Source organism: Patagioenas fasciata, chromosome 3, assembly GCF_037038585.1.
Source record: "Patagioenas fasciata isolate bPatFas1 chromosome 3, bPatFas1.hap1, whole genome shotgun sequence".
In the NCBI taxonomy this organism is placed as follows: Eukaryota; Metazoa; Chordata; class Aves; order Columbiformes; family Columbidae; genus Patagioenas; species Patagioenas fasciata.
The window spans coordinates 65,846,440-65,866,258 of NC_092522.1; the positions used below are offsets into that span (position 1 = coordinate 65,846,440).

Genomic DNA, 19,819 nt, shown 5'->3' on the forward strand with positions numbered 1-19,819 from the left:
TGCACATACTACAAGATATAGCTAAGAATATTGGTAATGGAAACAAGATCTTTTTCTCCTCACTGCTTCTGAAGAATCATTTACATTAAGGATGATACTAAACTCCCAATTTTGGACTTACTTGTTATAAAATGCCAAACCAAATGATGAACCAATCCATGCAGAAGACTAATCTTCAGGTCATTTTTTTGTTCATCCCTCTCCCATCACCCTCCTTTTGTCCCCTAATGGATAATAATGTTTGCACGGGTATAACTTCCTTAGAACTTGAGTATTACAAACTCAGTGGTATTTAAGCTGTAGATTATAACTGACATGATAAAGGATCACAAGTGTATCTTTTCTGTCAGCTGTTTCCATTAAGAACCTCTAACCATGGATCATTGATGTAACAGATCATTATGGCCCATTGTGTCAGTTCATCTGTTAGGATCTGTGCGCTATAAGCATGACAGATTTCCTCTGCAGCAATTATAGTCTATTGTGACAATAAGATTTAATGAATATAAACAACTAACCACATAATCTGTTATTACGGAACATAGCTATGCACCCAGATGGGAACTGAGTTCCTAGACGTTGCCAGTTGGAGTTTTTAAAATGGTGACTATTTCTGTCTTCATGTTATTAGATACAATGCTCTAATTCACAGCATACATTTATCTCAACCCTGGCGGGTGAAAAGTCTTCAGAATTTAAAGCCTAATCCTGCCAGTGTTCAGTGATTTAATTTTTTTCTGAGTCAACATTATCTTTTAGGTTTTTGGACACTTACTCCATGTCTTTCATCGTGATACTAGTGGTGCTGTTAATGTTTCAGTACTGGCACCATAGATGAAACAAGTAAATACAATGAAATTGGTCACAGAAATTAATGAAACATAGCAGAACATTCCTGTATTGTTTCCCAAGTACAGACAGTTCTACGTAATATTGTTTTTTACCAATGATGGGCAAAGTGCTAAACCAGTGCAAATCTGTAAAATCACAGTGACTGAAATTTTGCTGATTGATGCAGCTGAAGGTCTGACCTAGAAGCTTTTGATACATATTTGTGAAATTAATACTCTATTTCAAAGTACAGGTTTACAGCTTTTGAATATGAATGCTGGACTTGAGTACATCAGAGGTTACAGTTACAGTACAGCTGTATTTTCATCTGTGCAGATGGGCGCTACAGGGATACATACATATATATATATACACACACTCTGTTTCAATAACTGAAAATTCACCATAAAGAATGTATTAATGAGGAATGCATTTGGATGAGCTATGTAAATGCCATTGTGAATCATCATGGCCATTATCATGTCCTTTTTGAGAAGAAATCCACAATTAAACATACTTCCACAGATTTATTGTGTCAAAGGGGGAAAAGTTTCTTGCCCTTACCTAGCATGCGAACACATTTGGCATTCTGGTCAGGGCTATCAAATGAGATTTCTCCGCACCTCTGAAAAAAAAAAAAGATATATTTAGTTAAAGATACTGCGATAGTATCCCTGTCCTTGTCCTCAGATACCTTTGTTAATGTTTTGGAATGGGAGATGTTAAAACACACATTGTAAAAATGTCACAATCAAAAGATTTTCAAGTAGCGAAAGTTTGAGGAAGAATGGATATTACTAATGTACAAAGATGGGTCAACACTGTATCTTCACCAAGAAAAATTAAAGATAACACTTATCACCTTTGTATCTATGGCTTAAGCTGCTGCTTGATCCGTGTTATTATTTGTTAGCATCAGACCCATGAAAAATAATATTCACACATACAGATAAGGAAGATGGGCCATGAAGATTTAAGTTGGACATTAGGAAAAGGTTCTTCCCCCAGAGGGTGGTGGAGCACTGGAGCAGGCTCCCCAGGCAGGTGTCACGGCCCCAAGCCTGACAGTGTTCAAGAAGAGACTGGACAATGCCCTCAGACACATGGTGTGAACTGTGGGGTTGTCATGGGCAGGGACAGGAGTTGGAGTCGATGATCCTTGTGGGTCCCTTCCAGCTCAGGACGTTCTGTGATTCTATGATTATATGATTACCAGGGATGTTGTTCTGTCCCTATACAACCCCAGAGAAGGAACACCATTAGAGTTAGGATCAGAGTACAGAAGTGTTGGGTTGTTTTCAAAGATAAGACATAATTTTTGAGTCCTTTATGCAGACAGGCATGTTGGTTTAGTTGCCAGGAGAAACATAATTGATGTGGCTCATGGGTCTGATCCAGCTCCGATTAAAGTCAGTAAGTGCGCAGATCCCACTCACTTCAGTAGTGGTTGCTTCAGGTGCTACAAAAAAGGTTCAATTTTGTATCACTACACTCAGACCTCATGACAGGAGCTTAAAGATAGCCTCGTATTTTATAGGTAAAAGTGGTCTGTACTTCCTTATCTACATATTTATGGTTTTGGTATCTATGACCAAATGGGAATAAAAGCACAGTGGTTCAAGTTTGGAAAAATCACTGAGCGCTCTGCATTTACCTTCCTCTTCCTTTCTCCCTCTTTCTTGGGCCGTTTCCCCTCTTTAGCACCTATGGCTTTCTCTCTATGTAAGATGAAGTGGTTAGTACTTAATTTTTTTTTTTTTTTTTTTTTTTTTGGTGATAGAAGTCACATTTGTAGCAAATATTGAAACCTATAAAGAATCAGGTAAATAAAAAACCTCAGAGCTTCAAAGAAGATGAAACACAGCAACAGTTTCATAAATGAACAACACATTTGGAACTCACTATTTTTAAAAAAAGCCTTCACCTCCCTCACACCAAATAAACACAAACAAACAAGCAAAAGCCCATCTCCCACTCAGAGTCTTTAAATATATCAGTACATCTAAAAAGAGCGAACAGACGCTTGTATTAACCTTCCTAGGTGGGAAGCAAATAATACTGAAAGATTGCAAAAGAAAAACAACACCTAGTATTTCAAAGTTAATCTTACAAATGCTCTCATACCACCTCCCTTTCAGGAGACAAAGAAACTTGCTACAGGAAGAATGTTAAGATATGGGCATTCTTTTCACAGAAATCTGCCAGCTTCTTCTTCATGACCATAAGTATACTTAGGCAAACACAGATGAAAGAAAGCATGTCAAAATTCACTGCCCACTTCACCCCTGAATTTTTGCTGCTCTTTGAAAATCTATAGTCATTTTTTATTTAGTCTCTCAGAGGTATTGTATGTTCCAGACATATTTATATAAACATCACATTTCAAGCTGGCAAGTGATGTCTTACAATATCTAACAATACTCACCAGTCCTAGTGCTATGAGATTTGCTAATGTTCCCCAGAATCCATCAACATCCCACAGGATCCATTAGGATGATGGATTAACTTTGAAAATTTTGCAAGTAAGATTCAGATAACTGTATTCAAGTTCATAGCATTATCTGGTTTCACTTAACCCCTGCAACCCACCGAACTGGCTGCAAATCATGCTACAACAGTCAGCCTAGAAGATTCTTCACTACTACCAGTGCATCTGGAAATACCAGGAGACAAAGCTTCTGCAGCAATTTAATTTCTGATGCCAGTAAGAGCTCTTAGGTGCACATCAATGCTCAGAGCATCTGAAAAAGACTTAGTTGGATCCTGGATGTGTAAAGTGGTACAGAAGTGCAGCAGGGACTCATTTTTGCTTATCCAATAAATAGAGTTGTTTTGGGCATTTTCGCTGTCAGCAAATGTTTTCCATGAAGAAGAAGTAAGGAATGAGTTCAGGATTTAATCTTTAGGATTAAACTGAGATTTTGCCACCACTGCTATGAATTCCTGCCAGAGATGGATAACCTCCCGTCCTTTTCTCAGCCTGTCTTACTTCCTTTTCTGTTTTGGGTTTGTTCTGCCTGCTTGGATATCAGGGCTGATACTGAGACGTGAGGTTAAGAGTCTCTTTGATCCCAATCAATTTCCTAACTAGAAGAGAAGAGAAGAGAGGAGAAAACAGAAGAGAAGAACCCTGGATGTATCTGCTGCACGTATGCAGATCTATTGCACATGTGTAGATCACAATATATGTCTGTTGGGGAAGCTGAGAGAGAAATATGACATCTCTTTTAAAGACTGGCTGCAGAGCCTCTAGAAACTGCTGCTTCTAAGCAGCACTGGCTGTATTCATAGGAGTCAGGTCTGGAAGAATGTATCCGTTTTCTGTTCCCATTTCAGAGAAGCAAGAGTCTAAATGGTGAGCTGTAAAGACCAAATATGTTATCCAGTTAGGAAGAGCAATGACCTGAAACAGGAGAGTTGCCTCCGAACGTAATTTCTTGAAATCTATGATGAGGTTGGATTCTCAGTGCTGATCTATATTTGAAGCTCATTGAAGTTCCAAGGTTTCACTCTAAAAATCTGATAAATCTTATTCTTGGATCTAAATGATCCCTGAGTTTGGGATATTTTAAATCTCAGTTTGGGCTTTGTGGTTAGGACAAATACAGTACTACTAGATTGCCTCTGCCATATGTAGTCCAACATCCTGGATGTTGGGTTGGTGAGTTTACAGGGGCAGCCTGGCTGAAAATAATGCCACAGGCTTTCGCTTCCTCTGAAGTGAAAGAAGATTTGCTGTTTAAAAATCTTTAAACACTGCCATGTTCAGAAGTGGTCAGATTTAAGGAACAAGTGGGTAAATACAAGAAAAAATCACCCCTCCAAATCTTCGTTATACCTTCATATCTCTTGAATCACTGAATTCTGGACTAGACTGTGTGATTTCTTCTCTTTCTTGAGAAGAAGAAAGTATAGTTGCTTTCAGTTAATAATATTTTCAGTAATATGTATGCCTTTCCACTTAGGATTGTAGCCTGCAATTCATTATGCATGTGAGAAAGTGTTTGTATTTATATAAGAAAATAAATTAATATATTATCTGTTCTCAACTCCCTTTTTTTGAGATTGGGTGCGTGCCAGGATGTTAAGTCTGTTGCACAAGCTGAAAAGTAGTGAACTAGAATGGGATTCACCAGTCCCCCATGGAAAAAGAAACTGAATCACAGAGCAGCTGAAGTGTAGCTTTAGGAAAAAAAAAAAAAAAAAAAAGAAGAGTTGCTGTTAGAGAATGAGGACGAAAGGACATGATATTCAGAAGAAATGTGACATGAAGCCAGGTCCTTTAATAAGTAAACTGGACAGCTTGAAGCCATCCTGGTTGGCTATGATGCCCCAGAACCACCTGTTGGAAAAGACAAATACCGTATTACACAGGCACCATCCTCCATAGCAAAAGACTCTGCTGAAGGAGGGTGTTCTCAGGCAAGATGACCTCTTTGCAAGATACCATGAGGAGTACACAGGAGAATAAGAAGTCTCCTGCAAGGAGCCCTTTACCAAAACAATGTAAGCAAAACTGCAGAAAAGCAGGACACAACTGGCAAAAATAAAAAAGGTCATGCAGAGAGTGGATGGAAAATCTTCTCTAGTCAGTTGTACTAATGCAGTAATGCATCTCATATTACTTCTCCAGTATTACATGATCATTCATAGGTTGGGTTTCCATTTCCAGCATGCCTGGGCTCACACCACCTGCATTTAAGGATTTGAGATATGTAGCAATAAACAGGGTGTATATACACCAGACAGAATATGCCCTTAGTGTTTTTCTTTTTGTTGTGCAGATAACCTCATCTATGGAAAAAAAGTTTTTGAAGTCATTCTATTCAATGTTTATCTGTATGGTAAATTAAAACATTACACATTCTAAGAAGAGAAATACAAATCAATTGAAATAAATAGGGCAAAATTCGTACCTATGACTAAATTCAGCAAGTAATGGTCTGAAAGTTTGTCATGAGAATTGCAGTAAGTGGCACAGTAATTTTCTGCTTATTAAATGCATATAATTAACATTTAACAATTTTAATAATTTCAGAGTGTATAGTGTTTAAAATATAATAAGAGTTTTTCTGGCATGAAATTTGAACATGTACAATTTTAACCTTTTAAGCTGCAGACAACCAAGTTTAAAAGCCAGCTTAGTCAGTCAAAAAGTTATTGGAGTAGGAACCATATTTGTTGTCGTCTTTACTTTGTTCTCATCTGCACATCCTGAGTATGGTGTTCAACACATATGTCTCTTCCAACGTTGCAATAATCAACGAGGTACTAGATGTACATGATCAGTCAAACATGACAATAAAGTTTGGATAATATTGTTTTTGCAGGAGGTGACAGGGATTATTATACCTCCAAATAGAGGAGATGTGTTAATTGCACACTGGTTGCATGCCAAATACTTTTTAAGGATCCATCTGTTTTCATTCTTTAAAATAAACTTATGTTAATATGTTTTGCTCTTACCAATAGAAATAAGTAGAAATAAGTGCATTCTACATAAAAACGCTGTTTGGTAAAAGGGTTTTTTCTATCCTTTCCCGCCACCCTCCCCAGAGTACCACATATAATTTCTCATTCCTTTAGAAATCAGAGTTAAAAGATATACTTGTAGACACAACCAGTTACAATAATTTAAGGCAGAGCAAACAGCTTCTATGCTTCTATGAAAAAACAGATCTCAGAGGCAAAAAAATGCTACTGTTATTAATATTTCTCTTTTCCTATTATGTTCCTTTCTACATCACCTTTAAAAAGGACTTGAATGAAGTCCTGTAGTATGTAAAAGCATAACTGTAGTTGCCTAAGGATTTATAGATGCGAAGTTTGTTGGTGTGAAAAGCAACACTACTTCATAAGTTTTAGCAATCTTTTATAAAAACAACTGGCCACTCATAACTCATATAAATAGCTGAAAATTAAGGGCAACATTTCACAAGGAGTCAGACCACATGCTCTTTGTCTTCAGGCTACATGGAAGGAGATTTAAGGTAGAGTTATCTCAAATGCTGATGAAATACCAGAGTGTAGGAACTGTAAGATTTCCAACGCCTTGTTACACTTGTGGTATTTCCAGTTCTGTCTCTCCTCTCTGACATGGACAAAAGAAAGTACAGGAACTACCAGAGCAGTCTGACATATGTAATCTGTCCTGCCTGCAGACTTTTCACAAGCACCACCCCAAATTGAAAGCCTTGTAATATTATCTGTTAGTGATTAAATCAGTGTTTATGTAAAACAAGGAAGTTCCCTACCAGTACTCTGCATAATCTTGAGATGCACTGAAATGTCAGATACTTCTGCTTTTTGCTGAATCTATACCCATGGCCTTTGTTGGCATATAGCTAAGGAATTAAGCCATTGTTTTCATTTGTTTAGAGACAAAAGCTTATTTTCTCTGTAGCACATGTTATTTAAAATTTAACAGGCCCACGTTTGACCAATTTTCTCTAGAGCAAATGACTGCAAAAAGCTCACCTTAGTCATGTAACCTTGAATTGCCAACTTTGAATTCTTCAAGAACTTTACTTAGACTTTATTACATGAAAATACGTTTTAAATGAATGCAACTTGAGAATCGCATGTATAAACATTCTTAATGGTAGAAAAGACCACTAGAATCTTTCAGATAATGAAATTACCCAAGATCTATAAAAGTGCCTTTGTCCCCAGGCCTTATTAAGAGTTCATGTAATGATTCTAGATAAAATCTTACACTTACCTGAAAATTTAGACCTGCCTTTGGTAAGGTGTGTGTTCCACTAAATTGGGCTGCAAAAAAGTACACTTATCTTGAACTGGTATGTATTATGTTTATGTCCACCCATTTATAAATATGGTGTAATCACAGCATCCTGACAATTGCCTTTAAAATACTATTAGCAGCCAGAATGCTACATTTGCTGCTCTTCAAATTGCTACTATTACATTGCAACTATACCACATTTTGTGAGCAAAGTTTCCAGCTTCCCTATTTAGTATCAGAATTGAGGCATACTTAAACTGAAAATTCAGGTTCTATTAACATCTGGATGATTTTCTGCAGAGTAGAATAGCTATGTCTGGGAAGACTTGCTTTGAGAGTTCCTCCCTTGCCAAGCTTTCCCAGTGAAAGAGGTTTCTCTTCCCTCCAGGAAGTTAAAACATGTTGCTCAAATAACCTTTCAACACTGTCAGTGTCAATCTCCAGTCAAACCTTGGCGATTCTTTTCATTATGGAATTTACCATGCTGTGGCTCCTCAGCTAGTCTGAACAGAAGACTCAGCAAAATAGGTAATTACAACTAAATTGAACAATAATTCCCATCCAACCATTGTTGCCGATAGTCAGCAACTTGTTTGTGGGCTGAATAACCTGAGGTGAACCTTTAGGCAATTCGTTTTCTCACAAACCTGTGATTTACTATGGTTAAGAGTGGTTTGAAATGGATTGATGTTGCTGGAAAATGGACACAGCAGCTTAACTGCTTTGTTTACTTCTAGAATTAAGGAAAAAAAAAAGTTTAACAGTGTGTGACTTCATTAGGGAGGCTCCAGTAGCCTTGGCCCCCTTGAGAATCTGTCAGTGTTTCAATATGGCATCCCTACTTTTAAGTGTTTATAACAGGGGCACTGGGAGCCAAGTCTAGAATTACTAAGTAATAAAAATGCTGGGTTTTAATAAGCAATAAGTCACAGTTGAATGCACTGACAGGCAAGGCACGACTTGTAGGCATGTTCTGAGGGGGTGCCATCATCCTACAAATGTTAAAGAGCAGACTAATTTTTTTCTCTCATGGGATAAATCTGTATTACAGTTCATTTGCTAGTTTACATTTTAAAGAATGTAAAACATCTGTAGATTACGTAGTGAATCCTTCCACCACAAAACCAGTTCTAAGTGGGAGGGAAGATGGGAGGAAAATATCAATACTAGGGAAAAGGCAAATTTGTTGTCTTGGTTTATTGTTGCTCTGATGTGAAACATCAAAGTTCTCTGCATTTAAACATTTTCTGGACCGCATAATTGTCTTTCCTCCTTTCAGTTACAGAGTGGGGCTGTTCTTCTAGCTGCTTTCCATGGTTACTGCCATTTTAACTTTCACTTCCCATTGAAATATCTAATGGAAGGAAAACATGGGATTAATTTGTGAAAATTTAGATCTCAACTTCAACCACATGTTTTTCTCACATATGTCCCACTGATCTACTGGATCAAAGGAAGGGTCAAAGCCTCAGAAGTACCAACTGACACATCACTCTTTCCAAGAAGCAAATCAAAGGCCTGTGGGAGAACAAATCTGCTGAAACATCTCCTTAGGCTGTTCGGAACAACATGGGGTGAATTTTGGCACCTACTTTTTTGTGTGTGCCCACTGCATACCGTATGCTTTGCATACAAAAGCACAGCCTCAGGAAGGACAAGAAGACAAAGCTCCTGTCAGCCAACACAGGCATCAGGTTCCTTCTGTCTAAGACTGTCTCCCTGATCACTTTCTGAGCAGTACCAAGCACCAGTGGCTACCTGCTTCTCAAGAGCTGGATGTTCTTTGTTCCCTGAAACATCAGCACGCAGCAAGTCAGTCCTGTTTCATCCTTTCTGGGACTTCATTTTTAAGGAATGGGAGTTGGTGAGAACAACCCATGCCAAAAGCATACCAACAGCTACGTAATGCGTTCACAAGTCCACTGCTTTCACTCACCTTCTGGCATAGACACAGATTTAGGTAACAGAACAAGCACTGGACCAACAAACCAGGGAGGAGTTAGAAGTCATCAAACACACCTCAAAAACATACTTGTGGAAGGTCTGGTCAGGCAGACAGCTTCAGCAGAAGTGAAAACAAAGCACTTAGAGGTGAAAGGCAGGAAACTACTTCTCCATTGTTCCTCATTTGTGCACCACACACTGCTTGAATCTGAAGGTGGTAGGTTCCCATGGTCCAATGACTGCAAAATTTGTCATCTCCTTAAAAATGAGCTTTTCCCTTTCTCTTTTCTCACTTTCTCTCCTTGCTCTTTCCCTAAGATAACTTTGTTTTTCACTCTGAAAATAAAACGTTGTAGGAACAAAATCCTTTCTATAACACTGTTGTCACACCATGCCCTAAGGGAACCTGGGCCCAGCTGCTGTGCAAAGAGGACACAACCAAGGCCTCAGGCCTTGTTTTCTTTAGCTGGTTGGATGATTTCAATGTGTCACAACATGAAGACCTCACTTCGGACTGTATCTCCTGAGCTTACCACCAATTGCTTATTGTTTTACTCCCAAATTTGATTCTGGTTATCCTTCCCAAACATTTTGGGCTCTCCTGCTGTGTACTTACTTTTAAACTCTTTTGCCACAATAAGCAATCCTAATATATAAGCACTATCTTCAGCTGTTCTGTACCAATGGTCTGATACAAAATTTTGTGGGCATCTGTCCAGCATGGTACCAAACATGTACTATAAAAATGGGCTTCTTTAGTGGTATTTTAGCCAGTTAACACATGCTTCTACAGTCATAACTATCAATTAGAAGTGCTCTTATACTAGTGCAGTTTGGAAAAAGAAAAAAAACAAACAAACAAACAAAAAACTAAATAACCTTAGCACTGCAAAAATGACTTTCAAAATTTCAAGTACAGCCAGCATACATCACGTTTCTACATGCAGAACATATGGAGCTAAAAGTCAGCAAGTGTTGTTTTGGAAAGAAAAAAAAATGATTTCAAAAATTGTCATGTTAAACGTTGGGGAAGAGCATCTTTTGCATTAGAAGAGTCATTGATACTGACATACTTTTTATACAACTTTCAAAGTGGGATCAATAACATATCTGGAATCATACAAATACCATTATTTTCAGGAAATATTATTGCTACTGCAATATTCACTATGAATATACTTCAGCTACAGGAAAATCCATGTTTTTTGAACATATTAGTTACAGTTTCCAAAGTCACAGTCTTTTGGAGCAATGCTAAAAGGACTAATTTTCTCCTTGAAAATAATTCCCAGAAGCATAGAGTTTCCTTTAGAGGTGTGTGATGGAGTTTGTGGTTTGTTTGTTTGTTTTTTAAATGTGTGTAAGCATCAGTTCAAAACAGTTGTATTGTTGACAAGTGCTGCACAAAGCTGCTCTTTTCTCTCACTTCTTAACAGATTCTGGTTATAATCTCTTAGCTAAGACTACAGCTATGCCTGTCCTTGAGATAGTAAAATAAAAGGACAAAGCTTCTGCAAATGTTTCTTTTACTTTTGAGAAAACTCATAGGAGTTTACACAAGGAATTAATTGCCCGGGTAGCTTCCTTCTTCTCTTGCAGGCCCAAGGCCTTATCAAGTGATGTGAATCTTGATTCCCCATACAAAAATTATGAAACCTCTCATTCTAAAGAGGCTTGTTTTAGACTGCAGAAACAACTGAAATAAAGAACAGCAAAAAAAACCTCCATGGAAACAAAATGCCCTGTAGGTCTGTACTCAGAGGCTTCCTGAGCTGCCAACCAACAGTCTAGAGAAAATTAAGCCATCATAGTTTCATAGCTACCTACGACTGTCATAATCTTATTTTGAGAACAGGTGTTCAAATAAGGCTGGAATGATATTATAGAATTCACTTCTATGTGTAATCCAAATAAGATCCTGAGCATATCAGAAGGTAAAAGACCTCTTAAGGTACCCTACTGCAAAAAATTTACCTGCCACACTTCAGTTTCTTAATAAGTTTTCATCACTAAGGAACATGAAAGTATTTTAGACTTAATTATGAAGAGCTATATTTTTGCACAATAAAAAACATCATGAACTTCACACATTAGATAACTACAACATTCAGCAAAGCACATTATATAAAGATAACTTTTAGTAAAAAGCAGAGTAAAAATTAATTTCATAGAATGCCTCTGTACTAAACCAGCATTCTTCGTAGTAGAAACCAGAAAAAAGGAAATAGTTACTATCCTTTCAGGCATTGCTAATAAGAGACAACACCTACTATTTATGGGAGCTAAATTAAGGTTAGAAAAGGATTTGGTTGAATGTGGTTCCCTCACTTCATCTGGATTTACTTTCTGAATATAAATTCTCTTGAACAGACAGTCCTCCTGTTGTAGGTAGTAAACTGCAAGTATTCTGCAAAAATGGCAATGCCATGTTTCTTGTTACTCCCTATTCATCTAGATGCTGCTTTTCTGGGGGAAAACTGAAAACGGTTCTTCATCTGTAGAAGAAAAAAATGTTAACCTGTTAACCTTTTGTTCCCATGGAGATAATATTACATTGCCTTTTGGCCTGGTTGTGCTCACATCTTCCACTCTTAGCTGCCAGAGTCAATACGGAGAACATACTACTGGTACAACTTCTGTCACATATCCCCTACCCATCTGTACAAAACCAGACAACGCCTTTGATTTTTAGTGTTAACCAATTTGATTCTGACTAACATGGATGGCATCATTTCTATTCAGTGTCTATTACCAACCTTACCACCATACGTCTGAATTTGTTGCAGCAGACGTATTAAGTAATGTGACTAATATCTGCCATATATAGTTTGTTCTTTATCTGGTTCCCCGGGGGAAAAATGGATGTACAACATAGCATTTTCTTTTCAAAAGACTTCATTTTTGGACGTGTTTGTTTTTGTCTTGTGCTATTGAAGTGTGACTGTTATTATGTTATTATGTTAAAGATTGAATTGCAAAACAACTCATAAGATCTGTTGTTTTTCATTTTTTTTCTTGAATTCCCAATTTTTACAAGATAGGCTTCAAGAAAAATCATTCTCCCTGTATATTTTCAGACAACTGCCAAGATACTGAATGTCTTACCTAGTTATTTCTTTAAATTAAGTCTCCATTTTGGTTTTATAAAACTCCCAAAAAATAAACATCTACATCATATTTAAAACTATGGTGGACTCTTTTGAATCTCACTTGAGGAAATTTCTAGAGATTGATATAGACCACTTGATTACAGAGAAAGCCTGCCTGTCCAACTCTTCATTAATTAAAGTTAGAAGGATTTAGTCAGCTCTAAGCATAAACACCTGCTGTACATTTGGACCCTAAAATCAGTGTTAATCCTGAATGTTAGAGGTGACATTTGCACGACAGAAGAAATGCTCTCCCAGCAGCCACACAATGGCCAACAAATGGCCAGCAGTTAAGCAGAAATGATGAAATTGCGAATGGTCTCACCGGGACATGTGGAATATACAGAATATTTAGTTAGAGAGGGAGGCCAGAATGGACTGTTTAACAACTCTAGATTCATTGCATTTTTGTGAAGGAATTAAAAAGATGTTTTTAATACTGTTTTGTTCATAGTTATTAGGACTAATTGACCACTTGGGAAGAGTACAAGGTGAATAGCACAATACAGCTGTCAGGCTGTACAAACAGCTAAACACTAAAGGAAAACATGCCATTTTCTTCACAGTAAACAGAACGCCTTTTCTGAAGCTATGGGTAGATCCTGTTATTTCCTTTTCCCTTTAAAGAAATGATAAAACAGTAGGGAAAAGAATATTTTTTGTTTTCCTATTTTTATTTTGTTGTATACCTTTATACATAACACATAATACTTACAATGGAGTATAAAATACAGTTATAAATTTTTGGGGGTAAAGATTGCTGACTGAGTTATACTTTGTGGGAAGCAGTGATATGTTTAGAAGTTGTGCAATGTAATGATCGAGAGAAAGGAGCAGAAGCATTTTCCTTGTCAGAATCTGAAAGCACCTGTTATTATAAATTCTCCTTTAAAAAATTAATACATTATTATGGTGTCTGTAGTGTTTACATGTGGCACTTGCCATTCCTCACAAATGAGTCATGGTTACCCATATATTGCAATATACCTGACCCACATGACTGATAAAACTGCACAAGTGGTCCATGCCCATCATTTTACTAAGAAAGAACAATGAAGTTTTTTTACAGCAGCAATTAGAAACTTTGTTTAAGCTTATTTTCCTAGCATTTACAAAAGTTATTTTGAAACATAATTTACATAATACATAAATTATGAAGTTATATCTAATTATCTTGGCTGACTTTATTTTAAAACCAAAAGATATTATTCGTTTTATGCCACACGATCCTAATTAATAAGCCAGGTGAAAATGCTGCTCAGTGCAAACAAGTTTTTCAGTGGAAATGTGCTTGTGCAATTAAAAGAGATTTTGAAGTACCTCCTGTTCGTATGAAAGCATGTGAAGTTTGACTTTGGATTTAATCTCTTGTTGCTCAGACATCTGTATCATGGATGCAGACGCATTTCTATTATTTGAATGCTGTCAGTGCAATGCTGACATACTGACTGAAGCAGCTGCAGCAAAACTCATGCTGAGACAAACACAATGTAACGAGTTTTTAACAGGTGTCTGCACGTGGAAAATGTTTGATGTCTCTGTGCTTTCGTTTAGTTTGTTTCATTTTAGTTCTTCACATTTTTATGTTAATTATTTTTTACAATATTGTTTAACATTACCCTTGAGGCAGGTTATGTTTTACAGTTAGATACTGTACAGATGGGAAATGGAGGAAAGGACTGATTACACAAACTTACTAAAGGTTGCCAACTCACTGAAAGAGCAGGGAGTAGCATTCCAGTTGCTTCTAATTCTGTGTACTATTTTTTACATTAACAGTATGACTACGTTTATCTTGTTGAGTAATGGATGAGTAAATACAGGAAATAATAGTGCAGACTGATGAGCACTCTCACCTCATACAGTCAGCCGAGCAACTTAGGCCAGAAAAATCAGCTTTCAGGAGAAATATTCTGAAAACAAGTGTCACATTAGGTCAGAAACACTATCAAGATTTCTGAAAGGCACCTCAGTGCCTCAGTTATTAAATCAGCCCTGTGCTGGTTGACCATTTGATTTTTCCCTATGTACTTGTATGTAGTAAATCCAGTACATACAGGTAACGCACTTGTGAGCATTTGAGAGGTTCTGCTTTTCTTTGATCTGCAAAGGAAGTAAAGACCCTGGCTGGTACAGCAGTGATTCTTTAGCTAAAGCTGGTCACCTCCACCCCTGCTTCTCCCTCCCCATCTGGAAGCCACTGGATGAATCCCTGGAGTATCAGTGAGCATCACACATTGACAGCAACAGGAACTGTGAGGACACATCTAAAGGAGAGCATGAGCATTGCCAGCTCTGCATATTAGATGGTCTGTTCTGTATTTGGTATTGACACATTCATCTGGCGTTAAGCTAATTGGATTTGTAAAAAAAATGTGAATGAGGATAGAGATTAAAACTGTCTTCTCAAGACTTCCCTTCAAGGGGAAACATAGAAGGGTTTGTCCAAATGAAATGCTTATTTTGGAATAATCAGACTTTGAAAAATATCATAAAACAGAGACCAAAGAACTTCTGATTTTGAAACAATCACCAAACAAAACGTCCTTAAATGAAAAAAATATCTAAGTAAGATTAATCTTCCCATCTGGGTGTACAGTAATCCAAGAGAGGGATAACAAAGTTATTGTGTGGGTTTTTCAATGTTTTTCTTGTGTTCAGTGTGGTATTTCACAACTGACTGGGGCCTCCTTCCTCAGTACATTGGGAAACATTGATTGCAGTATTAAATTCTATAAATGAAAAAAACCCAACAGTTTGCCAGAAATCTAACTCCTGTAATGTTAGAAGTTGGGTCTTTGAGTAGCTCGGTTTCCAGCCATTGTTAAATTATCTACAAATGACAGACAACCATCTTAGACCACTGGAAATCATGCTCCAGCTGAACTAAGGGGTCTACTGACATTGGGCTAGTGCCATTTAGAAATTCCAGCCTTCACATACAATAATTGCCCCAGGGACTGATGCAGACAACACTCAGCCTCCCCCATGAGCAGATAAATCATGTGGCAGCCATTAACCCAGATCCTAAGCATGACTCAACCCAGTCTTTCTGAAGGGCAGAAAGGGCAACTTTCCTTTCTATACCTAACACCTAAGCCACCATCATGGAAAAAAACTACTGTCTTCCTTTTTTTTTTTTTTTTTACCACGTTTGAGTTAAATAACAGGTCCTGTTCATCACTGAATATCAAAAATTGAAGCCATCACACATCCATGGCTTTCTGGACATAACTGTGATAATGTAACCCTTCATACAAGGCTGTGTGTTCACCTCTACTAGACTAGACTGTAGCTGTTTAGCTACAACTGAACTGCTATGGTGGTGTTCACTAACAACAGCATCTTTAAATAAGACATAGGCCAGCCTGGTCTGTATTTTGAAGTATACTGGTGTTGCCACAGTTATATTTCATGATGAGAGAAAGCTCTGTCTTAAGTCCACCTCCCTTCTCAACATGGAGATTTGACATTGCTTGACTGCACATTTATTTTTATCTGGAGACTATATGGAAGAGATTAAAAAAGCCTATTGTAGTAACACAGAAGCCTGGAAAAAGATTAAAAATGTGTCTTTCCCATGGAAAGGATGTTAATCCAGTATCAAAAAGTGTTTAGGCTGTGATATCTTTGGAAGCTTACGGATGTCACCTTACAATGGTGTGATAACTATGAAGGGTCGGACTGGAACCAAACAAAGCTGAAATTCAATGTCATCCTGCTTATCCTTTAAAACATTATATCACACTAAAGCAGGGAATTTCAAAACAGTAAATCGCTATAATCCCAATGGGAAATCAAGGATGGAGAATTTCCTGTCCTTTGATATTCAAAATCGGAAATGTTGATGTTTTCTTTCAACTTACTTTTATTGGTTTTGCATAATACTTGAAACAATACATAAAATAAATATTTTATGATTTTGTTCCTGAACATTTTCACAAAACAAACACAAAATATCACAACCTTGTCTACTCTGTTGACCTTCGCCACAAGTGTCCGGGACATGAGTGTCTCTGCCCACCAGACAGCTACATAAAGGATTAATATGGTATTTTTAAAGGGAAAATCAGGAGTGTGCAAGGACTGCTTGAGAATCCATAAGAAGAGATAGTGTGGGAAGTACACTGTTATGACGTTCTCCAACAACCTTCATCAAAAATGCAGAACACAGTGAAACCCCAAAGCTTCTTTTATAAAGAAGAACAGTTATTTTAAAGTTCTCAGCCCTCTAGACCAGGCACAGTGCAGTAGTCATAAAAAGTATATCTCTCAGGCTTTTTCTAACCATCTCTGAAAATTTTGTCTAACCATAGTTTTGAATCCTGGCAACGTGTATGTTACATCTGACATTTGGTGGACCTGATATCTGTCACTTAGTAAAAAGAAATGAACTATCTTACCTCACCTCTCGCAGAGAAAACTAACAAAGAACACCAATAGCCTTCATACCAAAACACTGATACTTTCAAAGTCTGCCAGAAACACTCTTTATCCCACGCAACATCACATCAAAGCAGCTTTACTCCCACAGCAAACCTTCAAAGAAACACTTCCCATTGACCTGTCCGCATCAATGAACTGTGCTTCCAGAACACTTAAATTACCAGATATGTTCACTTTCTTCCAAATCAGAGAGGATTAACGTATTTTCAAACCTCATTATACATCATTCAAAATGAAGTGAAAATATTTTGCCCAGTACACAGGATGTACACGAACAGATGCAAATTCACACATGAACACATGAATAAGCTACAGCCTCAGTTCTTCAGTTTATAATGTATAGTCGTCCTTCAGAAGAGCAAAACAAGTGATTGATAGCACCAGCTCTGCAGTACAGAAGAACTGGAGAACAGTGGAAAGGATTTAGAATAAGTATAAGGACCTGAAACAGGAAATTTAATCATCACATATTTGAAAAGTACTTTCAAATCTCTCATAATCACGAATAATTAATACTTTGCTATATGGTACTTTTACATCAGTTTTTAGGAGTTGATTAGTGCTTTCATCAGAGAAAAATGTTGTCTGGAAAACCATTCTTCACACAGATTTTAGTAAAACATCATTATTTTCTGAACTTTCCAGTTTGGACATAAAGGCTTTGTCTATACTAGCAAATTAAAAATGTCAGGGACTGCTCTTTAAGGCCAACTGGCACAGAACAGTTCACATCCATCACATTAAATTCTGTTAGTCTCCAAAACTGCCATCAAAATGCTACTGGATCCCTGGCCAGTGTGAACTCCTCTAATCATAGTAGGAATTCTTTCGAAAAGTCCCAGTCAGCCCTGGCCAAAAATGCACCCAGTTATTGCTAACGATTTAATGATATAGTTGACAAATCCCAGGACTTTTTCTAGCACTACTTTATTTATTAGTATGTGTATAGCCAAAAATGGGGTTTATGCCACCCAGCTGTAGGCGTCTGCAGCTGAGTAGTTGTTACAGTCTTGGTTTAATAGTCAGTGGTGGTTTTGTTTGTAGCAGATACTTCAGGGGTCCATTTAGGGATGAAATGGAGTACCCTATGAGTGTCTGTTTCTCTCTGCAGATTAAAAGCAGCCCACAGCAACAAACTGAGATCAAGCCCACCTGAAGATTATATTGCTGTGAATCAAATCAAACCACATGGATTAGCACAGTCCTTACAACTACTAAAATAAAGAATTAATAAGAAATGCTTGAAACTGTCTGAAATACCGTGAGACTGCTTCTCCCTCTAACCCTGGCAAGAAAGCCAAGTTCTGAGCTTCCCTTTCCCTGTTTGCAGTGTGAGGTTTGTGTGTTTAATTACCTCACAGAGATGCTGTGAGGCCCACCTACATAATGTTTGCAAAGTAATGTTTGTAGAGTGCTGTATGGTACATGAAAAGTAGGAAGGCAAGCCAGGCACTGAGCTGGAGACAGAACGGGGGGCTGAGCTCTGGATTTCTAGATTTTTGTTCACTCCTCTGCCAGCTTTTGCACCATGGCTGCAGACATTTAGGTAGCTCAGCCTTACAATTAATTAATTGTTTTCTTGGTATAAACAGTATCGAGAGCTCCTGTATAAGATTATTGTTTACAGATAGCTTACGAGTCGCTGCTGTTTTCTACTGCATTTTACCTCCTGGCATAGCTGCTGCATTTGTACACATAGAGTGGCATGGTTTTTCCAGTCAGTGCTGATTCTGGATGGTTTTAGCTCCCAAGGAAAAGGCTTAGGAAATGTGTGTGAAAACAGCACTATTAAGGGAAATAATACCTATCTGACTTGTAACGATCCTTACTGGTGATTTCTATAGTGATATTTATGCACATGTGCAGAGGAATTCACTGTGGGTTCGCAGCACTTGGGGAAAGCCAGAGCATCTAGCATGAATGGTGGCTGTTTAAGCAGGGCACAATATTGCTACTGTTACAGACAGCTGTGAGGAAGTCTTAGAGGGGCATCATGGTCCACTGACCGCACACTTCTGTCTGACAGCTTTGAAAGAGGCTAGCAAGAAAAATCTATGCCTATTAAGCAGTGGCAAACCCTGCTCCTCCCTGGGGAACAGTGAGAGCTGGAAGACAAAAAGTTCAGTTGCCTTAACCATTTCCTCCAGAAAGCAAAAATATCCTATAATTTAAAGCTCTGCTTTAGCTTCTCTATGTTGACTCAAATACATTAAAAGACTTGGAACTGCAGAAACCTGGTCTCTGGCTTGTCAATCCTGAGACTCAAAGCAGGCAGACATGCAGCTGTAATCTCTGTGTATGTCCCATTTAGGCCACTTGGCTCAATGAGTCTCAGAACAATCTAGCCTATTCCTGGCATTTGAGCACTTGCAAAATTCAATCAGCACAGGAATGTAAGACTGGTCCAAATCCAATCTGAAAGTGTGAAATCCAGAAGGTGTGAGCTTTCCTCCCTCATGTCATTAGTAGTCAAGCTAGGCAGCCTTCTCTGTTCTTTCTTGTTACATTATGCTGTTACAATACAACTTCTGTGCTTTAAAAGCAGTAAGCATGGCCGGGTGACCCTCCAGGAGATGGCTGTCTCCTGTTGTTTAACTGTACCATTTCCATTGGCAGAGACTCAGGAAAGCTAAAGTCATTTTAGCCAAGTTTCAAGGTGGAAATCAGTGCAGAATTACACTCAGGGTTACAGCAAGAGCCAAGA

At 37.8% G+C, this 19,819-nt stretch overlaps 1 protein-coding gene across 3 annotated transcripts in view; it reads right to left on the reverse strand.

Annotated features, from left to right (window-relative positions):
* Positions 1-19,819, reverse strand: part of PDE7B (phosphodiesterase 7B) — a 230,061-nt gene that overhangs the window by 122,197 nt on the left and 88,045 nt on the right. For all 3 annotated transcript variants that reach the window (XM_071806514.1, XM_065833861.2, XM_071806513.1), the window contains one exon: positions 1,396-1,456. In XM_071806514.1, the coding sequence (XP_071662615.1) occupies positions 1,396-1,402 (7 nt within the window). In that variant the 5' untranslated portion in view covers positions 1,403-1,456. The remainder of the gene's footprint in view (positions 1-1,395; positions 1,457-19,819) is intronic.